Source organism: Cervus canadensis, chromosome 6 (assembly GCF_019320065.1).
Source record: "Cervus canadensis isolate Bull #8, Minnesota chromosome 6, ASM1932006v1, whole genome shotgun sequence".
NCBI lineage: Eukaryota > Metazoa > Chordata > Mammalia > Artiodactyla > Cervidae > Cervus > Cervus canadensis.
In genome coordinates, this window is record NC_057391.1 from 9,312,194 (window position 1) to 9,336,420 (window position 24,227).

At 41.4% G+C, this 24,227-nt stretch overlaps 1 protein-coding gene across 1 annotated transcript; it reads left to right on the forward strand.

The window, feature by feature from the left end:
* Positions 1–1,523: 1,523 nt before the first annotated feature.
* On the forward strand, positions 1,524–23,088 carry BHMT (betaine--homocysteine S-methyltransferase). Its single transcript, XM_043470746.1, has 8 exons — positions 1,524–1,796; positions 6,347–6,479; positions 12,618–12,736; positions 13,834–14,025; positions 14,389–14,536; positions 18,192–18,374; positions 19,810–20,038; positions 21,673–23,088. The coding sequence occupies exons 1-8, from the start codon at positions 1,764–1,766 to the stop codon at positions 21,857–21,859; spliced, it is 1,224 nt and encodes a 407-aa protein (XP_043326681.1). The 5' UTR covers positions 1,524–1,763; the 3' UTR covers positions 21,860–23,088.
* Positions 23,089–24,227: the final 1,139 nt, after the last annotated feature.

Here is a 24,227-nt window from a genome sequence, read left to right on the forward strand (position 1 = left end):
CTCCTCTGTCCCTGGGGTTTCCCAGGCAAGAATACTGCAGTGAGTTGTCATTTCCTTCTCCAGGGGATCTTTCCGACCTAGGGATGGAACTTGCATTTCTTACTTCTCCTGCATTGGCAGGTGGCTTCTCTACCACTAAGGCCTCTGCTAAAGTCCTGTGTGAAAGTGTTAGTTGCGCAGTTGTGTCTGACTCTTTGTGACCCCATGGACTATGTTCCGCCAGGCTCCTCTGTCCATGGAATTCTCCAGGAAGAGTACTGGAGTGGGCAGTCATTCTCTTCTCCAGGGGATCTTCACAACCCAGGGATCGAACCCAGGTCTCCTGCATTGCAGGCAGATTCTTTACAGTCTAAGCCACCCTAGCAAGGCTCAATCTGAAATCCTCTGGTTGAGACTATGAGTAGTTAATGCATTAAACTACTGAACTATTGCCTACTCATATAGTCCAATCCTGCCATGATCGAAAATCTAGTGACTGTGAAGAATGCCTACGATATCTCATGCCTTATTCTTGCTGGACAAGTGAAATAATAGATCATTTGCGTTACAATATATGCATTCATTTTTTTCCATTCTAAACTTGACAATTACCTGAAGCAAAAGGACTTCTCTGCTTTTTCAGTTTTATCTCGTGTACATCATTTTATTTGTATTAAATCATCACTTACTACAGTAATTTCCCTCTTTGCATTTGTTCAAATAGAGGTGTTGTTCCACATACAAACCTTTTATGTATTTAGGTAAAAGTTTCTGAACTCTATTTCAGACTTCTTAGTTGTTCTTTATGCTATTTATTGTCATGTTATACACTTTTTAAAGTAATGTTTTCATTATTTTAAAGTGAGTATGTTCCCATTGTAAAGAAATTTTGGCAAATACAGTAAAGCATAATGAATGAAATAAAAGCAAGACCTAACTCTACCATCAAAAGATAACTACTGTTAACATTTCTGTTTTCCTCCAGTTTCTCTAATGCTGTTCATTTTTAAACAGTTTTCACACTGAATTTTTAAGTCTATAAAGTACATTTCCACTATCATATATAAACATCAAGTGTTTGTCCTTGTCAAATATTGCAAAGATATCATTAGAAACTGTAAGGCATGTTTGGATACAAGGGCAAAGTTCATTTTGAACACACACACACACACACACACACACACTAATGCAGGGTTAGTAACGGACCCTTCAGTAAATGTCATATTTTGTTCAGATACATAACCACTGGGTGTGTATCACACTGGAGGTCACATTTTATAGTCATTCAATAATCCCCATTCAATAATCTTGTATCCTTGGCCTTTGACAAATATTTGGGCATTGGATGGAATTCTTGGGGGTCTGGCCTAGCGACTGAAGGTGCATGACTAATGGGGCATGATCCCAGGCAAGGGAGAAATCAACTGAGTTCGAGGACCTGCGAGAGGAAAAGAAGGGTCGGGCTCAGATTAGGTCTGAAACCTGAGCGCGGGGCAACCTCATTATTTATATTTTTCTAATTTTCTTCCGGATAAGTTCACCCATTTGGGAGAATAATTTCGATCACCAACTCCTAATACAGGTTCCCAAGCAGCGACAGGCAAGGATAAAGGGCTGGTGGGCGTGTTCCCCGCCCAAGGCCCTTGTTGGACCGCACAGAGGCTGGGGAAACCCACACCCGGAGCAGCGGGTATAAAGAACCCGGCCGCGGCTCCTGGCTTCGCAGGGGGAAGCACTCTCCTCATCCATCCACCGTGTTAGGTGCGGTCTGGGACACCAGGAAAATGGCACCGGCTGGCGGCAAAAATGCCAAGAAGGTGAGTGTGCGGGGGACCCAAGGGTGCTCAGGGTTTAGATCGGCCAGCCCCGCACCCCAGTCTGGAGAGAGCAGAAGCCCCCCAGCCCCGCCCCACCCCCCAGCCTGGAGAGAGCCCAGGGCCCCCAGAACTGCTGCTTCCAGAACACCAAGGCGCCTCTGAGCCCCGACCCCTGTCCCCTGACCACAGCGCCCTCTAGAGCTATGTGACCCCCAACTCCAGAGCACCCCTAAAGCTCTGAGTCCTGCACCCCAAGACCAGAGCACTCCCCAGATGCGGCTCCTAGACCCACAGGTGCGACTTCCCTCCCCTCTGGCGGTGGGAGGTGGGACTTGGAGTCGCCTGCTGCGCGCCCTGGGTTCCTCCAGGTCTGCGCGCACCCCTCGGCGCTCCTAGCGAGAGAAGGCGCGAGCCTAGGCTCCAACCGTTTCGTCTTGGGGACCCGACCCTGCAAGGTTCTCACCAGTCCTAAGGCTCTGGCATTGGCTAGATAATGGTAAGTTTTCACAGGCAGTTTGGATTCGGAAATCACAGAACAGTGTACCGTGCAGGCCTCGAAAAGACTGTTTAAGAAAAATTAAGCACAATGGCTCTAAGATATTGAGAAAGGACTGCTGAGTTTTTAAAATAAAAATCCAGTAAGAAGCCCACTGTTCCCTTGGGACTAGTGTTTCCGTCCAGACTGCAGGCCTTCTTCTAGTTGGGTGTTGCGGGGTTGGGGTGGGGGTGGGAGGCCGGGGAGTCGGGGAGGGAAGGGGTGGATGGATGGGTGGATGGACTGATAACAAGGTTACAGCTGGAAGCAGGATGAGAAGGACGGAGGCAGGGAGTATCCTTGCCCCTTGGGTGTCAAAGCACCAGGCCCCATGCCTGGCAGAGGCCAGGGAATGGCAAGGAAGGAGACAGTGCTGGCCAACTATACCCGTGAGGACAAATTCATTGCCAGTCATCCCTCTGGAGAATCCCAGGGAAGGGGGAGCCTGGTGGGCTGCCATCTATGGGGTTGCACAGAGTCGGACACAACTGAAGCGACTTAGCAGCAGCAGCAGCAGCCTTCTAGAAATGGGTTGTACCTAGTTTCTAAAGGGATGATCCCACCTCAAAAATACCTCCACATAAGGGAAAAAAAATGCAATTAAAAAATTTTAATGCCATGAAGTCCAAGGATTTAAGATGTTGAGATGGCCATTGCTTATAGGCTGTCACCTGTTCAATTAGAGAGAGAATTTTTCCCAATCCCTATATCTACTAAAATAATATATGGCTGGAAAGGATGATTCCCATAAAGATTTTAAAAATATTTTTGCTTTGGCCCATTTGCATTGCCATAAATTCTAATCCACTCCCCAAACTCAAACTCACGAAATGAAACATTTTAAAGGATTACTTTAGCAAGATGGACATAAAAGGAGAAGAAAAACGTTTCTTTGGTAAGCTGGTTTCCATGCCTATGTCACTGTTAAAATATGGACAATACCATGTCCACACTTCTGGTTAAAATTCAAATATGTTACAAAGCTTGTTTGTTGTAAACAGCTAGGAACACCACTAACAGCAGTGTCTGCTGCATTTTGATGCATATTCTGAGAGTTTATTGTCTAGCAAATATGTACTTTTTAAACAAAAACGGTCTGATATTAAACACTGCTTTGCAACACCTTTTCACAAACAATGTCTTGAGCAATTTCTCATAGCACATTCCATTTTAAAACAAAAAAAGGAACAGAAATGTCTGAAGTTCAAGTTATTTAAAAATGCACAAGTCCATTCTCTACATGTGCATCTCCATTCCTGCCCTGCAGATAGGCTCATCAGTACCATTTTTCTAGATCCCATACATATGTATTAATAAACAGCGCTTGCTTTTTCTTTCCGACTTACTTCACTCTGTATAAGAGGCTCTGTGCCTCCCATGTGCTCACTCAGTCGAGTCTGACTCTTTGTGAACCCCATGGATGTAGCCCTCCAGGCTGCTCTGTCTGTGGGTTCTCCAGGCAAGAATACTGGAGTGGGTTGCCATTCCCTCCTCCAGGGGATCTTCCCAACCCAGGGATGGAACATGGGTCTCCTGCATTGCAGGGAGATTCTTTACTGTCTGAGTCACCAGGAAAGCATAACAGGCTCTGGGTTCATCCAAACCCACACAACAATGTGAAGTAATTATCCTCCAATTAAAAATAAATAAAATTTTAAAATTAAAATGCAGTAGAATCTAAGTGTTTTTCCTGATGAAATTATTCAATAAATTAATGTACAGCCTGGTAACTGAATCACCACCAGCCACTTCGCCACCAAATATCAGATTGTTAGCTACGCTGCACATGAAGATGCCGTGGCACTAAAGTCTGAAAACACACACAGGAGCTCAGTGAGAGTTTCTAGGTGACTGAACCAAGTATGAATTATTTCGCCCAAATGAAATTTGTAGCCAGTCATATCTCATGTATGTGACTGTTGTTCATATTTTTATACAACTGTACTGATTAGCAATATATCCATTTTTCTTATTAATTGGGTCATAATGATCAAAGCTGTAGTTCTAAGATGTGACATTTAGACACATTGTAATCATGGCAGGTATTTGGATTTCGAAATTACATGTGATGAATTCTATACTTTGTAGTTGTTATCTCATGGACTTCAATACTTGAATTTTTTCTATCTGGAAAAGCTATCCAAGAATAGAAAACACATATATGTGGAATCCAGGAAAATGGTACAGGTAAACATACTGGCAAAGCAGAAATAGAGTCATAGATGTAGAGGACAAACTTAGGGTTACCAAGGAGGGAAGCGTGGGGTGGGATGAACTGGGACATTGGGACTGACATGTGTCCACTGCCGTGTATAAAACAGATAATTAATGAGAGCCTCCTGTTTAGCACGGGACACTTGACTCAGCGATCTGTGGTGACCTAAATGGGAACGAAATCTAAAAGAGCAGATGTTTGTATACGTATAGCTGATTCACTTTGCGGTGCAGCAGAAACTAACAGGACACTGTGAAGCAACTGTAAGATTACTTCACAATTTAAACAAAGAAGAACAGATAGCACATCCTCCTGTTTTACTGCTTTAAAGTAGAAACATCAGATGTTTCTTTTCTCTGAGCACCAGCTGTTGAGTTCACATGGGGTGGGGCAGAAGGCGGTAAGGACTCAAGATGCCATTCAAATTCTTATGACTGCCTCTCAGATTTTGTAACCTTCATTACATCAGCATTTATTAACCATTAATGGCAATAAATGGAACACAGTAGGTATGTACATTCCAGGTTATTACTTTACATGATCTTTTCAGGGCTGTCCCACTCTCCTCTCTCCCATTTAAAATCAAATCTAGATACTATTTGAGGGTAAAATAATCAGTGAGCCCTCTAGGGGCTGACCTGGGAGACTGTGTAAATTACTCAGACACTCTGGACTTTAATTCCTCGTTTGTAAAATCAGAGAGAGGTTTCCCTGGTGGCTCAGTGGTAAAGAATCCGCCTGCATTGCAGGAGACACAGGTTCTATCCCTGGTCGGGAAGATGCCCTGGAGGAGTGCATGGCAACCCACTCCAGTATTCTTGCCTGGGGAATCCCATGGACAGAAGGGCCTGGCAGGCAACAGTCCATAGGATCACAGAGTCAGACACGACTGAAGTGACTTAGCATATACACGCACACAAAATCAGAGTAACCTTTTATTTTTAAATTTATAATATTTTGAAATAAAAAATGATTCTACAAGAATATTACTAATTCACAAATCACTTTAAAAATATTAAGTTCAAAGTTGCTATTTTAACACCAGGGTAATAATTGCATGTACAATAAATGGAATAGGTATGCAAGTTGGACTGGAAATCAGTTTACAAATATTTTATTTACTGGTCTCTTCCCAGTTCTCTCACTTGCAGAGAGCAGGCCATGCATACTTACAACTTTCTGGACAGCATAATGCAGCTGCTGTTATGGAAACTGAATTTTAGCACCAAAGACATTAATCTTTAATTGATTTGGCCATCTTTGTGGTGGTATCTTCTGCCTTCTGTCCTCACCAAATATATTTTGACTTTTCAGTCTCAAAACGCTTTTGTAGCATCATATGCCACTTCAACTTCTTTATAAAACATAATCCTCTCTTTTGTTTATTGATAGAAAAAGGAGAAAGACTAACAGTCACCGTTTTAAGAATGTGTGCTTAAGTATTCATTTGAGGCTTTACAACAAAACCTTTTCACTTAATCTTTCTGAAGATATTTATTCAAACATAACATCCTCCCACAATATCCTTCAAATACTATTTAGTGTGTTCTGAAAAACCCCCATCCCTGGCACATATACATGGATACACAAGCTTTTATTATATGAGCATTCTGATGGTTTGCCTCATAGTCACAAATTTCTGAATAAAATATATATGTATTTTCTGAGAATTTAAAGAAATAATACTTCTCAACAACATGAGAGCAAAAGTTCTATTGTAGAAATGAGTAGAAAATTGTATTAAAAATTCAAATGATTCATTTTTCATTTTCTCCATCCCCCCCCACCCCACAACATTAGGGCATCCTGGAACGGCTGAACTCTGGAGAGGTCATCATCGGAGATGGAGGGTTTGTCTTCGCGCTGGAGAAGAGGGGCTACGTGAAGGCAGGGCCCTGGACCCCAGAAGCCGCCGTGGAACACCCAGAAGCAGGTTGGTGCACTGCTCTATTTTACGCTCTCATAAAAGACCACTGTGTTGACCCACATCTAGGAGCATGCCATCAGACAGATGCCTCCATGCTACGGTCTCCAAGTATTTATTACTGCCTGCCGGGCAGTGTGCCGTGTACAAATATAGATTCACCTGTTGGGTAAATACGAATGGCCCCTCCTTATTTCTGTCACCTGTGTCTACCTCTTGCTCCCTGCTCTAGATGAGTCTAGAACCTGGCTCACTTCCTTCTCCTCTGCCCCTACCTACCTCCTCCAACACTCTAGGTGACTCCAACATCCATACATGTGAATCATCCAGCACTCTTCCTATTAGTACCCTGACTTCCTCCTCATCTCCAACAAAACTCTCCTCCATCCCCACCTCAGCAACCCACTCCTACGCCTTGCCATCATCAACAGCTGCCCACCTCTGAAATCTCAGGGACAAGTACCACATTCTCTGACCACGCCCCCTCCTATCGTTTCTGCTCATTCTTCGTAGTACTCCTATTCTTCAATCTCATCACAACTCTGTCCTTCATCTCTCATTTTAGTGACTTTTACCCATTCTTCCCATAAGTCCACCTTCCTTCCTTAACCCACTTTAAGTTCCATGATATAGCGTCAGTCACCATCTTGCAGATAAGCCCTCTTCCAGTCTGTATTTGCCAACTAGTTAAATTCATTGTATACTAGCTCCATCCTATTTAAATTCAGCCATCTACCTATGCTGCATCTGTATCCACAAACCTTATTCTCACTTTATTTTCTTGATTACAAATCTTTTTGGCTAGGAAGGGAGGTAGCATGCAGCCTGAAAGGAATAAATGTTGTCTTTCAGGGCCTCTGTACCATCCTTAAGCAATAGAGAAGGATTAATCTTTAAAAGGGGAGGAAATGGGCCACTTCTACAGGCCCAGAGAGTTCAGGGGGATGTGGGGTTTTCAAGGTTGATGGGTTAATCCAACTATGTCTTTATTCCAGGCCTCAAGTCCCATTTCTTCCTAATCAGATCTTAACTTTTGGCAATAGAGTACTTTCCTGGTTGAGAACTCTGAATGGGTGGGTGTTCCAGCTGGCCAGAATGGGATCTGACTCCAGAACAATGCTTGAAGAGTAATTTCCTGTGGCTGGTTGTGGCTTTAGCTCTTGCGGGTCAGACCAGTCAGGAAACATATTATGAAGTGGAGATTTGTGCTAAAGAGTTCTACTAGGAAGTATTTTCAAGAAACAGTATCTCTAAGGGAGCAAGGGAAGCAGGATTGAGCAGCAGAAAGAGCTCAACTGTGAGGAGTTGCAACAGAGGTTCCAGCCAACCCCTCAGGGAGCTTCAGAGTTGGACAGGCCCCTCAGAGTTGCCCCAGATTGAGGCAAGCGGGCTAGTTTGTGTTCTCCCCCTGTGAATAGACCAAGCCCTACATACAAGCTTGATCTCCCCTCCCGCTTTGGCCTAAGGCACTTCCTAAGGAGGGTCTCAACAATCAACACTTGGAAAGAATCTGAATCTTTCAGAGGAGGCCAGAGTTCTTGTGAATATTGTATACGATAATAAACAGTTGCTTTTTTATGGTAAAGGAGAGCATGTTTCCGTGAACTCAGAAATGAAGGATGGAAACTAATGAAGAACCTAATCAGAGAGAGTACAGCTTTCAGATCCAGTAGACTCTAGACCCAGACTAACTGGATCAAATCCTGACACAGCCACTAGGTTGTATGGCCTCGGGGAAATTACATAGCTTCCCTGTGTATAAACTGAGATAATACTGACATCTACCTCATAAATTTGTTATGAGGATTAAATAAACTATATGTGCAGTATTTAAAATAGTGTCTGATGCATGTTAAACACAAGTATTAACTATTGTTATTATTCACTTGACTGAGTTGTTTCTTATCTTGTTAATATTTTTGGCTGTATTAATCTACTTCTTGGAAATGGTTGAGTGCTGTCACTGATGCAATGGACATGAGTTTGGGCAAACTCTGGGAGAGTGTGAAGGACAGGGAGGCCTGCCTTGCTGTGCTCTGTGGGGTCGGAGAGAGTCAGACACGACTTAGCGATTTAACAGTCTGTTTCTCGGTTGTACTCATCTATTTCTGCTAGAGAAGCACAGAAATGTGTTCAATTCACACAGTCCCTAAAAAGTGTCAAAAGTAAAAGAGCTATAGTCACACTATGAAATCTAGCAAATGTACACAACTTTTATATGTCCAAATAAAAGTAGAAATGATACTGTGTGCTCTACCATTAAAAAAAAGTGAAATAAGGAGGCTTGGGAAGCTAAACCAATAGTAGATCTCAAATTTTAGATTCACCAGTGGAGTTTGTTAAAAATTATAGATTCCTAGCCCTCATTTACAGAAATTTGGTTTCATTAGGTTTTGAGGGGGTCCAGGAACCTGCATATTTATAATACCTGACCCCAAATAATGGCAAGGTGAACCTCACTTTCAGAAGCACTGCATTAAAGGGATGTAAGGAACACAGTGGGATAATTAAGACCTCAGACGGAGGATTTCTAATATATCCATGTTATATTTCTTAAGGTTTGAGTGCTGGGGTAAACTCAGAATGAAATATTTCTTGGGCCAAACTGACATTAACAATAAACTACCTTTGCCCAAACTCTGCCTTGAAAACAAAATAAGACTCTTGTTTCAACTGCAAGTTTCAATTCTGTAAGTCACATTTTCTTTTTTAAAGTTACACATTAGAGGAGTTCAAGAGAAATTGCTCTGATTTCCTTTGATTTTATTAATGCAGAAACAGCACGTTTGATCTCTTAGCCATTTGTGTCTTGAATATTTTAAACTTATTTAAATGTACTGAGCATTTGCTCTACTTTTTCTTCTGGGAGCTGCCTGCTTTTTCAAGAATTAATGAAAACTCCATAATTCTGAGTTATTAGATTTAATCCGTTCTGCTACAGATTGACATCCCATATATTCAGGTCTGCCAGTGCCTAGTTCAAACTCTGTCAACCCCAGTGCAACTCCAGGATGCATCAGACAAGACAGATCTCCTGCTTGTAATGCATCTTCATAGAAACATTTCATAGGACCTCAGATGTATTTAACCTGTTCAAGGAGGGGAGGGGTGAAAGGTATTTAAAACCAGGTGGCGCCAGTGGTAAAGAACCCGTCTGCCAATGCAGGAGACATAAGAGACATGGGTTTGATCCCTGGGTTGGGAAGATCCCCTGGAGGAGGGCATGACAACCCACTCCAATATTCTTGCCCGGAGAAGCCCACAGGACAGAGGAGCCTGGTGGGCTACAGCCCACGGGGTTGCAAAGAATCAGACACGACGGAGGGGACTCAGCACGCACGCACACTCGTGCTCAAATGAGAGAATGGTCAGTGTCATGCTGTTTTATGCAAATGAGTTTGTTTTCTGCAGGCGCTTTTCTAATTTTGACTGGGTGATAGCTGGAATTCATATCGATTCTGATAAGTTTCCCTGCAAACTGAACAGCACCCAAAACATTTTTGTAGGATTGGTGCCTGGGCTTAACTTTTGGGGGCTGTAAGCAGTGAGGAAAGGAAAGTTACGCTACAGATCTACCATCTCTTATCCAAGCCCTGTTGGGGCCAAATGTGTCTTAGAATCCAGAATTTGAGGAAATTTTAGAAAGTTAATACATTAGATATGCTACATACTGTGTAACATTCTCTTTAGGGTCTAAAGTGCTCCCCCAGCCCCCATCAAACACATTAATACTCCTTTTTGCATCAATATATATGACTACTCACTCTAAATGGAATACAATTATAAATATCCTCACATTAGTTCAAGTCACTTTGCTCCCAAGTAATTTTGCTACAAATTTATTATCCCAGTGAAGAAATAGTGCAAAATTTTTTTGACTTTTTAGAGTTAGTTGTGGAATTCCAAAGACTCGCCTTTCTCAGGAAAATTTACAAGGTAATAGCCACGCTCTATACATATATATCTGGATCATATACATATATGATCATGTATATATGCATATACATATATACACACATATATACTTATATAATATTGTATATTACATTGTATGTCAAGTATAATACATACTTGGTAATATTTAGCTACTATGATGCTAAAATGAGACTAGTATAATGGAGAGTTTAAAGCTATAGAATGAATATAATTAGTATAGGTTGTATCATTGTTGTAGGAACCAGTCACATCCTATGTTACTGGTTAGAGGATGAAGGCTCAAGAGTTTTATGATGACAGGAAACAGAAAATAGATATTGAAAGGATATGCAGAAATCACCAGACTAATTCTCCTACTAAAGTTTATGCCAAAAGCTGTGGCTCTTGCACTGTGTGGAATTAGCATTGTATTGGGAAATGAATTTGGGTCTGGAAGGGTTTGAGGAATCTGAATATTTGTTCCCAGGTGAACCTAGTAAGGTCACACTTGGAGAAGCTCTCCTTTTTTAAGAAGCATGAAGGAATAATCAAAGCGATTAAAAGTGAAAGTTGCCTTCACCTTTTTGAATCACTGCCCTCTGGAAAAATCTGATAAAACTTATAGGCCCTCTGAGAATCATAACATGTTTGTACATGCAAACAATTTGCACACTACCCCAGGGTTTTCGTTTTGTGTTGTACAGTCTCTGGAAATCCGTCGAAGGACCACCAGGGTGGACTTGTTATAAGCCATTCTGTCACGGAGAACAGGAACCAAGCCTGTAGTCCCTTCTCCCCTACTCCTGCCACAGCGCTGTGTTTTCCCGATTATTCTACGTAAGGGTTTTCAGTTGGTTCTGTTACGAATTAAAACAACTTTGAAACGCCCTAATTTATGAATGTTTTCAAGTTCCCACTGAGAACTAAAGTTTCCACGATTTTAAAAGCAAAGATTTGGCTTCAAACTCAGGAATCCATTTTCTGACATACATTACAGTTTTTTGTGTGTGTTTTTTTGGCCTCACCTTTAAGTCCATTTATAAACAAACACAAACAAAAATGCTTCCTATGTTCTTGGTATTCCACTAGGCATCTAGGCTGCAAAGCCACCAGACTAATCTCCAGTCTTAGCCCCTGAAGGACTAAGAACACCAGTGTCCTAGTAATTTTTTAGACTCTAATGTGGTTGCACCCAAACCTGTGGATTTTACAGGCCTCTGAAATTTAGAAATAAATTTTAGTGTTCAAAATACAACTGCTGACTTCTTACTCTGCCCAGTTGTTTCTCTTGACAAAAACAAAACACCGAGTCTCACTATTGTTTTATAAAAGGAACATCCCTCTGCTCTCTTGGAATGGTGATGCTCAACAAAACCAAAAGTAAGAATCAGTTGGGAAACCTTTCCAAAAAATTGCCTGTGCCCTACCCTGAACCAATTAAATTAGAATATACATGGATTTGACCCTAACATTCATAAAGCTTGCAGGGTTATGTAATGGGCAATCAGAGTTTAGGACCACTACTTTAGAGCAAAGGATAATGGATAACTCTTTAAATTGCATACATTTGATTAAATGGAAAACAAAAACTTCCCACTATATTTCCTGCAGCCATGAAAGCTTTTCCACATGGTATTCATCTGTGGACCTAGCTTGGTAACCTTACTCCAACTCTGCTATCAGAATTATTTTTCAAAAAAAATGAACTAATCATATTAATCAATTGCTTTAAAACTGTTGATGTTTCCCCAATATCTATGGTCTGGAGCCTAGACTCCCTGGGATGATGTGCAAGGTCATTTGCACTCTGTCTGGCAGCCCACCTCTCCAAGTCTGTCTCCCACGACTTCTCCAGCGTATCCTCAGCCCCAGCCATCCAGGCTGCTTGTCATTCCCCCAAATGCCAAGGCTGTTCCTGCTTCCTTATCTTCGCTTGGGCTGTTCCCTCTCTAGGGAATGCCCTTCCCTAGCAAAATCGCTGCCTAGCAAAATCGCTGAGATGATTCCTCCTCTGTGGGACCTCCCTCTTCCCTTCACCCCACATAGCTGATAGAGATAATCTCTTGCTCCCAGCAAGAGACTCCATATCTACCCCTCATTGTCCCCCAGGATGAGCAAATGCCAGACAACCAGGAATTTAAGCGCATATTTACATGTTTGTTTATCTAAGAGCCTTCTGAAAGAATCACAGGCTGATAAACTGATAGCAAAGAATATCTTTCAATCTCCCAGTTCGCCAACTTCATCGAGAGTTCCTCAGAGCTGGCTCCAATGTCATGCAGACCTTCACCTTCTACGCCAGTGAAGACAAGCTGGAGAACAGGGGAAACTATGTTGCAGAGAAAATATCTGTGAGTAACACCATACTGTGTCTTAGGCACCTGTGTCATCAACAAGGCTCCTGTAGAAAAAAATGTTGAGCCTTGTTAGAGTTTCGTTTTGTTTTAAAAAGAAACGAGATATGTGTGAATAATATTCTTAGGTCTTAGCTAGAGTCCCCCAAATTAACAGAAAGGCATTTAATGAAGCAGATCAAAGAAGTATTTAACTATTAATGATTTTCCAAGTCTTTTGACTAAGTTGTTGAGTGAGTATCCTTACAAACTCTTTGATCTTTACAGTTTTTTAATGTGACAGTATAGGAGAAATATCATATATGGCAGGAGTCAGCAAATCTAGAATATTCCTAGCTGAGCTACAGTTAACTGTGTGATGTTGGGCAAACCATTTACCTATCCCGTCAAATCAACAACTTCTTCATCTCTAAAATGAAAAAGTAATTCTAAAATTCCATGCATCTGTGTGATATTTTGAGGACAAGAGTCAGTTTTTAAGGTTTAAATACTTCAAAAAGACCTTACTTGTGATACATTTATCTGTTAATTGATAAAATATATAATGACAAAAAGTCATGAATTCTGTAGTCATTTTAATTCATTTATTTTTATTAATTAAAAAAGCAAATCATCATCACCACCACTATTTGCTAGGTATTCTTCTAACTGCAGTTTAAGCATTGGAAGATATCTGATCCTTTTATATATTTGCTTATTTTGGCCACACGTTGCAGCATGTGGGATTTTAGTTCTTGATCAGGAGTTGAACTCATGCCCCCTGCAGTGGAAGTGCGGAGTCAACCACTAGACCACCAGAGAAGTTCCAGAAGATACCAGATTCTTTTACAGAAAGACTTTTACCCTCTCACAGATCTTTGGTATAATGTAATATCCCTAAATACCATCGTAAGATTTATTTTTTTCGTCACTGTTGTTGGTAGTGTTGTTACTACAAATTGTTAAACTCCGTAAACACTGAACTATTTCATCACTCTCATTTTCTGAAATAAAATCACTGTTGTAACATACAACTGAGATGTAGACATTTGAATAACAATTTTGCTTCAATTTCACATGCTAATGTAACCATACCATATATTCACCCTTTTTAGGGGCAGAAAGTCAATGAAGCCGCTTGTGACATTGCGCGGCAAGTGGCTGATGAAGGAGATGCTTTGGTAGCAGGGGGCGTGAGCCAGACACCTTCGTACCTTAGCTGCAAGAGTGAAACTGAAGTCAAAAAAGTCTTTCAGCAACAGTTAGAGGTCTTCATGAGGAAGAACGTGGACTTCTTGATCGCAGAGGTAAATAGATACTATCAAAAGTGAGACGAGTACACTTAGTACATGCCTTTACTCTCACGAGGACCATTTGGAGTTAGGTACCAGTCACGATTAGTACCAGTAATATTTATTTTCGAAAACTTCTTCCAATTTAGGGCTTCAACTAAATGTGATTCAGTTGATGTAATATAGCATTCTTCAAACCTTTGGAATGCAATTCACAGAAATCACCATTCTATTCTGTTTTTTAAATGCTAATGAATCACAACTCAGAGATTAAGAAACACTCATCTGGGGATAATTAGGTTATATGCAATAGGATAAGTTTTCAAATTATTTGGGGAGAAACAAAATTAAAAGTACTTTGACTTTAACTTATTTCAGTATTTTGAACACGTTGAAGAGGCTGTATGGGCAGTTGAAGCCTTAAAAGCATCAGGGAAACCAGTGGCGGCAACTCTGTGCATCGGCCCAGAGGGAGACTTGCACAGCGTGACCCCCGGCGAGTGTGCGGTGCGCCTGGTTAAAGCAGGTGATGATAGATTTTGATTGGCTTGCAACTAGTGTGTCTTTTAAACGACATACAAACACAGGTCCATCTATGAATCACTATATACTACTTTTGTTACAGGAAAATCATTCATTTACTTTCTTAAGAATGCTGATACATTATTGCGTCTCAAAGAGAAAAAGTGTAAAAAAACAAAAAAATGTACACCCATCAGCCTTTTGAAAGGGGCAACTAGATCTACACTGAAGGTTTAATACCTAGAAATGAGAAGAATTTTGGTAGATCATAAAGAGTATTAGGACAAATTATGTTTTATTTTAAATTTATCTCAAGTTGAGGTCTTTAGATATTAATATCTTTCAAGATGGTTGCCCCCTTTGCCAAAGTTTTTCCATTTTCCATAAATTACTGGTATGCTTAACTTTTTGTAATTAGTATCATAAAATTTAAAATCCTTTGATATGAAATATTGAGTATTCAATTTATCTTTTTCTATAATTTCCATCCCTAATATTGGGTTTCATTTCAGTTAGGGAAAATTCACAGACTGTTTTCAAAGCTGCCTCATTTTAAACCTGACGAATAGCACAGTGTCTATGGAAGAGTCTGACTCACTCTGTGAAGCAGAGATTTTGATAGGCTAGTCTTATCTGACCAATCAAAATTTAATTTAATTTCTCATCTTTCTCTTGATATGTCATGAAAGTTATTTCATATTTGTCACTAATAATTACAATTATTTAGGTTTAGGTTGACATTGTAGAACCTGAATTTCCGATTATAAATACAAAAAATGAGGAGAGTGCATCCCTGGTGGTCTGGTGGTTAAGAATCCACCTCACAATGCAAGGGGCACCAGTTTGATCCCCGTCCTAGGAAGATCCCACATGCTGCAGAGCAACTAAGCCCATGAGCCATAACTACAGAGCCTGCACCCTAGAGCTTGCAAACAGCAACGACCGAGCCCACGTGCCGCAGCTGCTGAAGCCCATGCACCTAGAGCCTGTGCTTTGCAGCAAGCAATGGGAAAGTCTTAGTTGCTCAATCATGTCCAACTCTTTGAGACCCCGTGGACTGCAGCCCTCCAGGCCCGTCTGTCCGTGGGATTCTCCAGGCAAAAATACTGGAGTGGGTTCCATTCCATCTCCAGGGCACCTTTCCAACCCAGGGATGGAACCTGCATTGTAGGCAGCAGATTCTTTACCGTCTGAGCCACCCCTGAAATGAGAAGCTGGAAACAAAGAGTAGCCCCTCCTTGCCACAACTAGAGAGAGCCAACATGCAGCAATGAAGACCCAGTACAGCCAAAAATTAAAATTTAAAAAAAAAAAATGGGGGGAGAAACCAAGTTAACATGTTTCAAAAAGATCAGAGGAGGCCCTCATCCTCCCAGTTGTTAGCTGGCAGGGATTCTTGGCCTGTGTCTCATCCTTTCCTCGCCTGTCTATTCGGAGTTAGTGGCCACAGTGCTTGCCGTCACTGTACCCTGTTTATATCCTTTATAGAACTTAGAACTTACCCAGATATCTCATTTGTTTATGTCTTAAATGTCTGGGTCTCTCACTAGACTGTAAAATCCCAGAGGGCAGAGACTTATGTCCGCTTGACTCAACACTGAGTACCCTGTGCCCAGCATACCACCCAGCACATACAGGCTCTTAGTATCCATCTCACAATCAAGTCCATCTTCCGGTGTTGTTAGTCCAACTTTCGTATGTCCTTACATAGTCACTCCTACCCCAAGTGATCACTTCCTCCTCTCAGCAGCTTTAACACTTTCTATTTTTACCACACATTTGTAGTATCCTCAGATGACATTTTCTTTTTTTTCTTTTATCTCAAAAAGACATTTTCTAACCTGTGAGACTCTTAATAGGGTTCTGCAGTTACACAGAGGTAGAAAATTCAGTTTTAAACCAAGTGAAGCAGTCTCTTGACTGCAGAACTTCTCAGAGCCTTTGACATATTCATATATATTTGCAGTCTCCAGGAAGGGGCTACAGTTGGGGGGGGGGGAAAAAGACTACTCCTAATGTAATTGTTCATAGAACCTTATTTTCATAGAGCAAACCTTTGGAAACCCTGTGCTAAATTAGAAAATCTTTGGTGTCGTATATTTATATTTCTTCATAACCCTTTACAAGGACCTTTGTGCCTAAATGACATCCAACAAATAGCCAACATATGATTAATTCATTAGTGTAATGAAGTCAAGAAAAGAAAGAGAAACTCTGACTGCAGAATATCCAAAAAAAGAAAGTAGTCAAGATCCAAGTGACCCTGTTCAGTAAGCTGTTGAATATACCAGCCTGGAATCCAATGGAAAGGTCAGGGTTAGAGAGAGAAGCTTGGGAGAGTTGTGTATGTAGATGGTATTGAGAGCCCGGGGTAGAAAAGGAAGTGTAGACGCAGAAGAGAAGACGGCCCAGTGGAATCCTGTGACACTGCAGGGCTGAAAGGTTCAGCCTTGAGGAGGGGTTAGCACATAGCACTCTAAAAAAGCAGCCAGGCAGGTAGGAGCAATACTTAGAGAACAAGGGAAGTTCTCAGAAGCCAAGAGAGGGGGAGTGTTGAAGGAGCTGAAGGAGAGAGTGCCACTTGGATGAAAGTGGCTGAGACGTTGATGCAGATGAGGACAGAGAAGGGACTACTGGATTTGGCAAGATGGAGGTCATCAGTGCCCTTAACAAAAACTGACTCAGAGGAATGATGGGGAATGAGGCCTGACTGGAACAAGAATGAAGAGCAAACTGCGGGCCCAGGCCTGTGAGGACTACTGAGATGTCTGCTACTGAACACTGAGATCATAGCGTGCAGCATCAGCTCTGCTGCTCTGGTAATGTAGATGTTGGTGTCACTCTCATTATAGCCAGAAAGAGTCCTTCCTTTCCTTGTTCTTGATAACTGTATATCCAAGATGCAAAATCCTAGGCCGTGAGTTCATCCAAAAAAAGTCCTTTTTGAAGGTGGAAACAACCCAAGTATCCAACCAATGAATGAATAAACAAAATGCAGTGTGTGTGTGTGTGTGTGTGTGTGTATGCAATGGAACATTACTTAGCCATAAAAATGAATGAAATTCTGACACATGCTTCAACAGGGATGAACCTTGAAAACATTATATTAAGTGAAATAAGTCAGTTACAAAAGGACACATATTGTATGATTTCATTTACATGAAAGTTTCAGAAAAACCTTTTCCTAAATTTCATTCTGCTTTTATGCCCAAGAAACTCAATAATGCTTTAAATTGGCCTGGTGAAAGGGAACATTGATTTATTCCTCAGATGAGTGGTATGGTCACCACAGGTGCCACTGGGCAGCTGGGAGTAGTGAAAAATTATCATGCTTTTCAATATAATGTCAAAGATTGAAAAAAAATGACTATTAAAATTTGAAGTTAAGAAAACCTCTAATAATGTTTGGTTTTATTTTCCAAAAAAGATGGACAGCCAAGTGCTTATAAATGACATTTCAATTGTACCAGACTCTTCAGAGCACTTTTCAGAGAAAGCATTTGCTGCCTGTTAGTAGTCATTCTTGCCCAAGGGTAAGATAAGTTTGCAGGGACCAAATGCTATCCTAATTCACTATGCCAAATTAAAGCTCCCTGACTCAGAGTTGGCCTCCTGGTATCTGGTGAATCTCTAAAACTAAACTGTTCTTCCACTTGCAGGAGCTTCCATTGTGGGGGTGAACTGCCATTTTGACCCCACAATTAGCTTACAAACAGTGAAGCTCATGAAAGAAGGCTTGGAGGCTGCGGGACTGAAAGCCCACTTGATGAGTCAGCCCTTGGCCTACCACACTCCCGACTGCGGCAAGCAGGGATTTATTGACCTGCCAGAATTCCCCTTTGGTAAGAAAGCCATTTTATACATCATCTCAGGGTCTTCATGTTTGACAAATTCCAAATAAACCTCTGGCCATAGAGCTTTATCATGGTAAAACGATGGCAGCATATCTCCTCAACTCTTGGCCCTACTGCTCTCCCAAACTTTTAAATTAGACATTAGGAAACACAGGACCAGCAAGCAAAAAAGGTAAATCTGATCTAAAGGTAAAATCAAAGGTGAGTCAACACCTAGGTAGACAACCAATTCATCACACATGGAGTTTGGTAAAAAGAATGCCCTCCTAAGCAGGATCAGTGAAGACTCTGCTTCTGGTTCTAGCTCTGTTGCTAAATGGCAGAACCTTAGCAAAGTTCCTTAGTTCATCCAGATCTGAATTTTCTCATCAGATAAATAAGGTTAGACCAAGTTATCACCAATATACTTTTCTCTTATTTTGAATGCTGCTTGAATACTCTAGCTATATCTGAGTTGTGGGGGGGAGCAGAGGGAAGGTGCCATCACTGGGTTACTGTGTAACAGATTTGAATGAAGAGATCAAAGCAGATAATGTGGGGGGAACCCTTGCAGTCTAAGAGGGATAAAGCTTGAATGGGAAGTGGGCGTGCGTCTACCTGGAGAATCAAGCCAGAGGTGAGCCTGGCCTGGCCAACCTACTATTTCATTCTAGGGTCCTTATCTCATATTCTAGAGGGACTCTGTAAAATCATCAGTCTAGAAGAACCACAGAGGAAGAATGGCGAGGCATTTGTGGTTTTATTGGTGTAGAAGAGATTATTGCAAAATTTAGTGTCTTTAAACAGCTAATATTTTTTTATCTCATAGTAGCTGTGGGTCATGGATTTGGGAGTGCTTAACTCAGAGTCTCTTAATAGGCTGCACTACAGACTCTTGCAAGGGTTATAGTCATCTGAAGGCCTGATGGGAGCTCTTTCAAGCTTTCTTAGTTAGCTGTTGGGAGTTGGGGTAAGTTTTTTGCTATCTGTTGACTGGACCGCTCAGCTTCTTGGCTCATGGGCTTTTCCACTGTGATACTTGAGCATCTCACAGTGTGGCCACTGGCTTCCCCTGGGATGAGTGATCCAAGAGAGAACAAGGCAGAAAGCCTAATGTTTCTAATGATCTAGCCTCAGAAGTCACAAGCCATCCCTTCCACCATACTTTATCGGTCTCACAGACCAGCCTGATACAATGCAGGAAGGATCCCACAGGGGTGAGACCATCAGAGGGCAGAGATCATTGGGAGCCATCTTGCAGTCCTACTGTCACAGCTGTTTAAACTGGGCCTGTCAATGCAAGGTAGCGAATCATTTTTAAAAGTTAGGAACTGAAATCTTTTCAGAAATATAAGATCTTATCTAATTCATTTACTGAAAATAACATTTATTGTAGCTATTTATTTTGAATATTTTTACTGAAGCAGAGCATCATTTACTACAGGACTGGAACCCAGAGTTGCAACCAGATGGGATATTCAAAAGTACGCCAGAGAGGCCTACAACCTGGGGGTCAGGTACATAGGCGGGTGCTGTGGATTTGAACCCTACCACATCAGGGCAATTGCAGAGGAGCTGGCCCCGGAGAGGGGATTTTTGCCACCGGCTTCAGAAAAACATGGCAGCTGGGGAAGTGGTTTGGACATGCACACCAAACCCTGGATTAGAGCCAGGTAAGAACCTTAAACTGTATTTGCCAAACCAAACTCACACAAATTATGAATATATCCAAGTGAAGTCATTACAAAAAGTACCGCCAATTTGCAGTGTAATGACAAAGAATCACTTAGCCTCTTCAAATTCTCTCACAGAAATATTTGTAACTTTAGCTTTACGGAGTGATTTCTGAAGAAAGCTTTAAGAATATAGAATATAAATAATGTAAGTTGCAAAAAAATGTGATTTCACACTCTTGGAAAGCACCATATATGTGGTGGACACTAACAGTGAATCAGTTGTTAGGATTCAAGTACAAATATTAATTGCTTATTCTGTGCCAAGCACAATCCTTGGAGCTGGGAAGACAGTGGTGAATGAGATTAAAAAAGGTCTTTGCTCTCAGAGCTTACATTCCATGGGGGATGAGGAACAATAAACAAATAGATTTTCACATCAGGCAATGTGCAGGGTACTAGGAATATAGAAATGAAAGGCTGCAGTCCCTGGCTTAGAGCCTCTCACAGTCTACTGGGGGAAATGGAGAAGAAAGCTGATGTATATATAGTAGAGGCATGGATAAAAAAAAGTAACAATGAAGTGAAGAGAATAACTATCTCTACCTAGTAGATGATGTAGAAGAAGGGACTTTGGGGCTAGATTTTGAAGGGCTAGGTAGATTTCCACAGAAGAAGGAAGTGGGTAGAAACTGTCCCCCAAGCAGAGGCAGCAGTTTCAGTCTCTTTGACCAACATTAGTTCAACAAAACTGTGTCAGACACTGTTATAGATGCCGAAGGAGCAACCTGGACAAGGCACAGGCCTGTCTCCAAGTCTAGTAGGCAGAGAGATAAACAGCCAAGTTCACCTGACATAGTCAGTTAAGGATGAAGATGTACACAGGTGCTGGGGGTCTGCACTAACGGCCAACAGGGGGGAAAGCGGGAGAGCTGGTGAAGGATTTCCCACAGAGCTAGCATCTGAGCTGAGTTCTGAAGGACGAGTTACATTCCCAGGCAGGAGAACAGCCGAGAGGGAAGCACTGGGTGGGAGTGCCAAGAGAACGGTATGCTGAGACATTAGAAGTCTGAGAACCTCAGATTCAGAATTTGGTAGGAGACACACATCCAGACAGGAGGTGACCTCTGTTCACACTCACGAGGTCTGGATGACCTTATCCCAAGGCAGTGAGGAGCCTGAAGGGTCTGAGACCAAGTTCAATTTGCAAGTTTCAGTAGGCTGGAGACAGGGAAACCTATGAGGAAGTCTTTTCTGCAAGAGACCAGACCAGGCAAGGCCTAGAACTAGGAGCCGATGGAAATAGCAAGGAGGCAGAGGCGGGATCTCCGGGTTGAGGGTGCAGACGCAGCACTGGCTTTGGGAAGAGCAGCGAATGTGGGCATAGGTGGCTCAGGAGGCAGAGCCAGAAAGTGAGGACGGGGAGGCGACGTAACTTAGAAACTGTCCTTGTTCCAAATCCGTAGCTTTTGAACCTATGTGCACATGAAAAGAAGGAATTCAAAGTAATTTTCGACCTACAGATTCTGAGGAAAAAGAATAGGTAGACGTGTTTCAGAGGACACACTCTCGAGAGAGGTTCTAGCTCAGCCCAGAGACAGACCCTCAGGCTTCTGTGTGTTTTGTTCACCCAGGGCCAGGAAGGAATACTGGGAGAATCTTCGGATAGCCTCAGGCAGGCCGTACAACCCTTCCATGTCAAAGCCGGACGCCTGGGGAGTGACCAAGGGAACAGCCGAGCTTATGCAGCAGAAGGAAGCCACAACCGAGCAGCAGCTGAGAGAGCTCTTCGAAAAACACAAGTTCAAGTCTGCACAGTAGCCTCAATGGAAACCGTTTTTAGTGACTTCCTCTAGGCTTGGGCCACAGTTCCAAAACTAAGGAAAAGATGGTTAAAAGGCAATGGTTATACAAATGCCAGCTTATGTGTCAAGATTGATAGGAACTAAACAAAACAATTATAAATAACACCTGACAATTTTTTAAAAGTATGTATTTAAAACTTGGAAGCAAAATGAATAATGAGTAAATCTTAAACAGGTTTACCAAACACCCACCAGGTACACAGTATTAAGGAAATCACTGTGGCCAAGAAAAAATAATTTGGACATTAGTCCTACTTTAAAATTTTCACAGGCTGGCAAGGAGGATGAGATGTGAGCTGTCATTAATGGTGTAGCAACCAGACAAGTAAGACAAAGTGCTATACGAAAGTGACTTTCAAGATTTTTGGAAATGGCCCTTAATAAGAAACACAATTTATATAATGACCCGGTAAGGCACATGTACAACCATTGAAATAAAATGTGATTCATTCTGGTATTTTTTAATTCTATTCCTTTCTGTCCTATTTCATGAATAAAATATGCTGGTTAAGGCCTTTTAAATTGATTTTATGACCATTAATTGAAAACCACACACTGAAAAAACACTGCTAAGGGACATTTCAGCTATAGGGACTTTGCTATTCCTTTATATTTCTCCTTAGAAAATCAGTCCTATGAGACCAGATCAGTAAACATTCAAAGCTCAGAGTCCTGCTGTCAAGAGTTCCAGAGTTGTTCCCTCTTTTCTGACCCATTTCCACCACTAAGAAGCATTCAGACCAATGGGGAGGCCAAGAAGGGATTGGTACCAGGCTCTCTCCATTCTGCTCTAGGCTGGATCCACTTAAATGCCTCCAGTCAGTAAGGCTAGGGAACAATGGTCTTGAAATGGCAATCCACTCCAGCATTCTTGCCTGGAAAATCCCATGGACAGAGGAGCCTGGTGGGCTACAGTTCATGAGGTCACAAAGAGTCAGACATGAGTAAGCAACTGAGCACAAAAAGATCTAATAAAGAAAAAGAGATTTTCCAAACTCTGTCAGGGTTTCCTAGACTGAGAACTATATGTGCTCCTGGTAATACCTACTCTGAAAACTCAAACCTGAAGATGTAAGATCACTGGAATAAATGACTACTCATTGTGTTAGAAAAGAGTTCATGCTTCTTTCTAAACATTCTTGGATTGGTGTGGCTGCTTTGAAACCCTTAATTTCTTAAGCTATTTAAAAAAAAACCAATAAGACTATCTTGGATGTATTTGATTCTTAGTTGTGTTCTATAATTTGCTAAGTCTTATACGAAATTTCTATATCCCAGTTTCTATTTAAAAAGACACAAGTACGCTTAAGTTTTAAAGGAGAAGGCAGCAGTATTTAAAGGGAAAAGAAATTTCCAGAATTTTCTTACTGAGAGAGTTAGAAATCCACCTCTTATCCTCCAATGCACAGAAATAGAACCAAAGGTGCATGTGGCTGAGGAGAAATAAAAGAGTGAATGTCCTTCCCCCCTCCTTTTTTTTTTTAACCAAATTTCTATCATTCTCAAATCAGTTCAGTATTTAATACTTTCATTCATAGATGATAGATACTTCTATTCAATCTACTATTATATTGGGTTGGCCAAAAAGTTCATTCAGGATTTTCCATAACATTGTACAGAAAAATATGAAGAAACTTTGCCAATTGAATACTACTGTGTAAGATGCATGCCCCTTTAATATTCTATTCAGAACTTTTACTGCCCCACAAAACATTGTAACCCCTGAGTATTAATTATTCTTAATACCCTTTGATTTTAAAAATATTTGCCTCAAAGGAAATACACTGACGCTACACTGGAATGAAACTGTGTCAACACTGCCTCCTAGTGGCATATCTCATATTTTGAAAAAAAATTTTTTTTAAAGTCATTCCTCCACCAAGTACATTGATTTTATTTCCAGAAATTTTGTTCATTAAAAGGGAGGTTTGTTCAACATTTCTCACTGGTCAAGATATTTTTATGGAATCAAAGCCAGAGAAACCTTAGAGATCAAGAGTCTAAACTCTCCCTTTTAAGGATAAGATTCTAAAGGCAGGATGCCAAATCAGGAAGGACTTGTTAGTCTAAGGCTGCCAGGAAAGATGGCTTTAGCTTGGATTCTTGGTATAAGGAGAGTGGAACCAGGACAGACAGTTCACAAAACTAAGGCATTCAGCCTCCTGCCAAGAAATAAAGATCCCTGCATTACTCAGAGTCAGTGTAAACTCACTGAGTGAGCTGTCTGTAGTTTATGTCCTGATACTTACACTGTAGCAGAGTGCCTTTGAGTAAGGGAGCCAAGCCAATGCAGACCTAAAATGGAGGAGACTCTTGAGAGTCCC

Bases quoted from the DNA above. Each gene is read 5' to 3' on its own strand.
- BHMT (XM_043470746.1), top strand. From the start codon at position 1,764: ATGGCACCGGCTGGCGGCAAAAATGCCAAGAAG. The intron at 6,480-12,617 runs GTTGGTGCACTG...TCAATCTCCCAG, and splicing joins CGTGGAACACCCAGAAGCAG to TTCGCCAACTTCATCGAGAG. The intron at 20,039-21,672 runs GTAAGAACCTTA...TTGTTCACCCAG, and splicing joins AAACCCTGGATTAGAGCCAG to GGCCAGGAAGGAATACTGGG.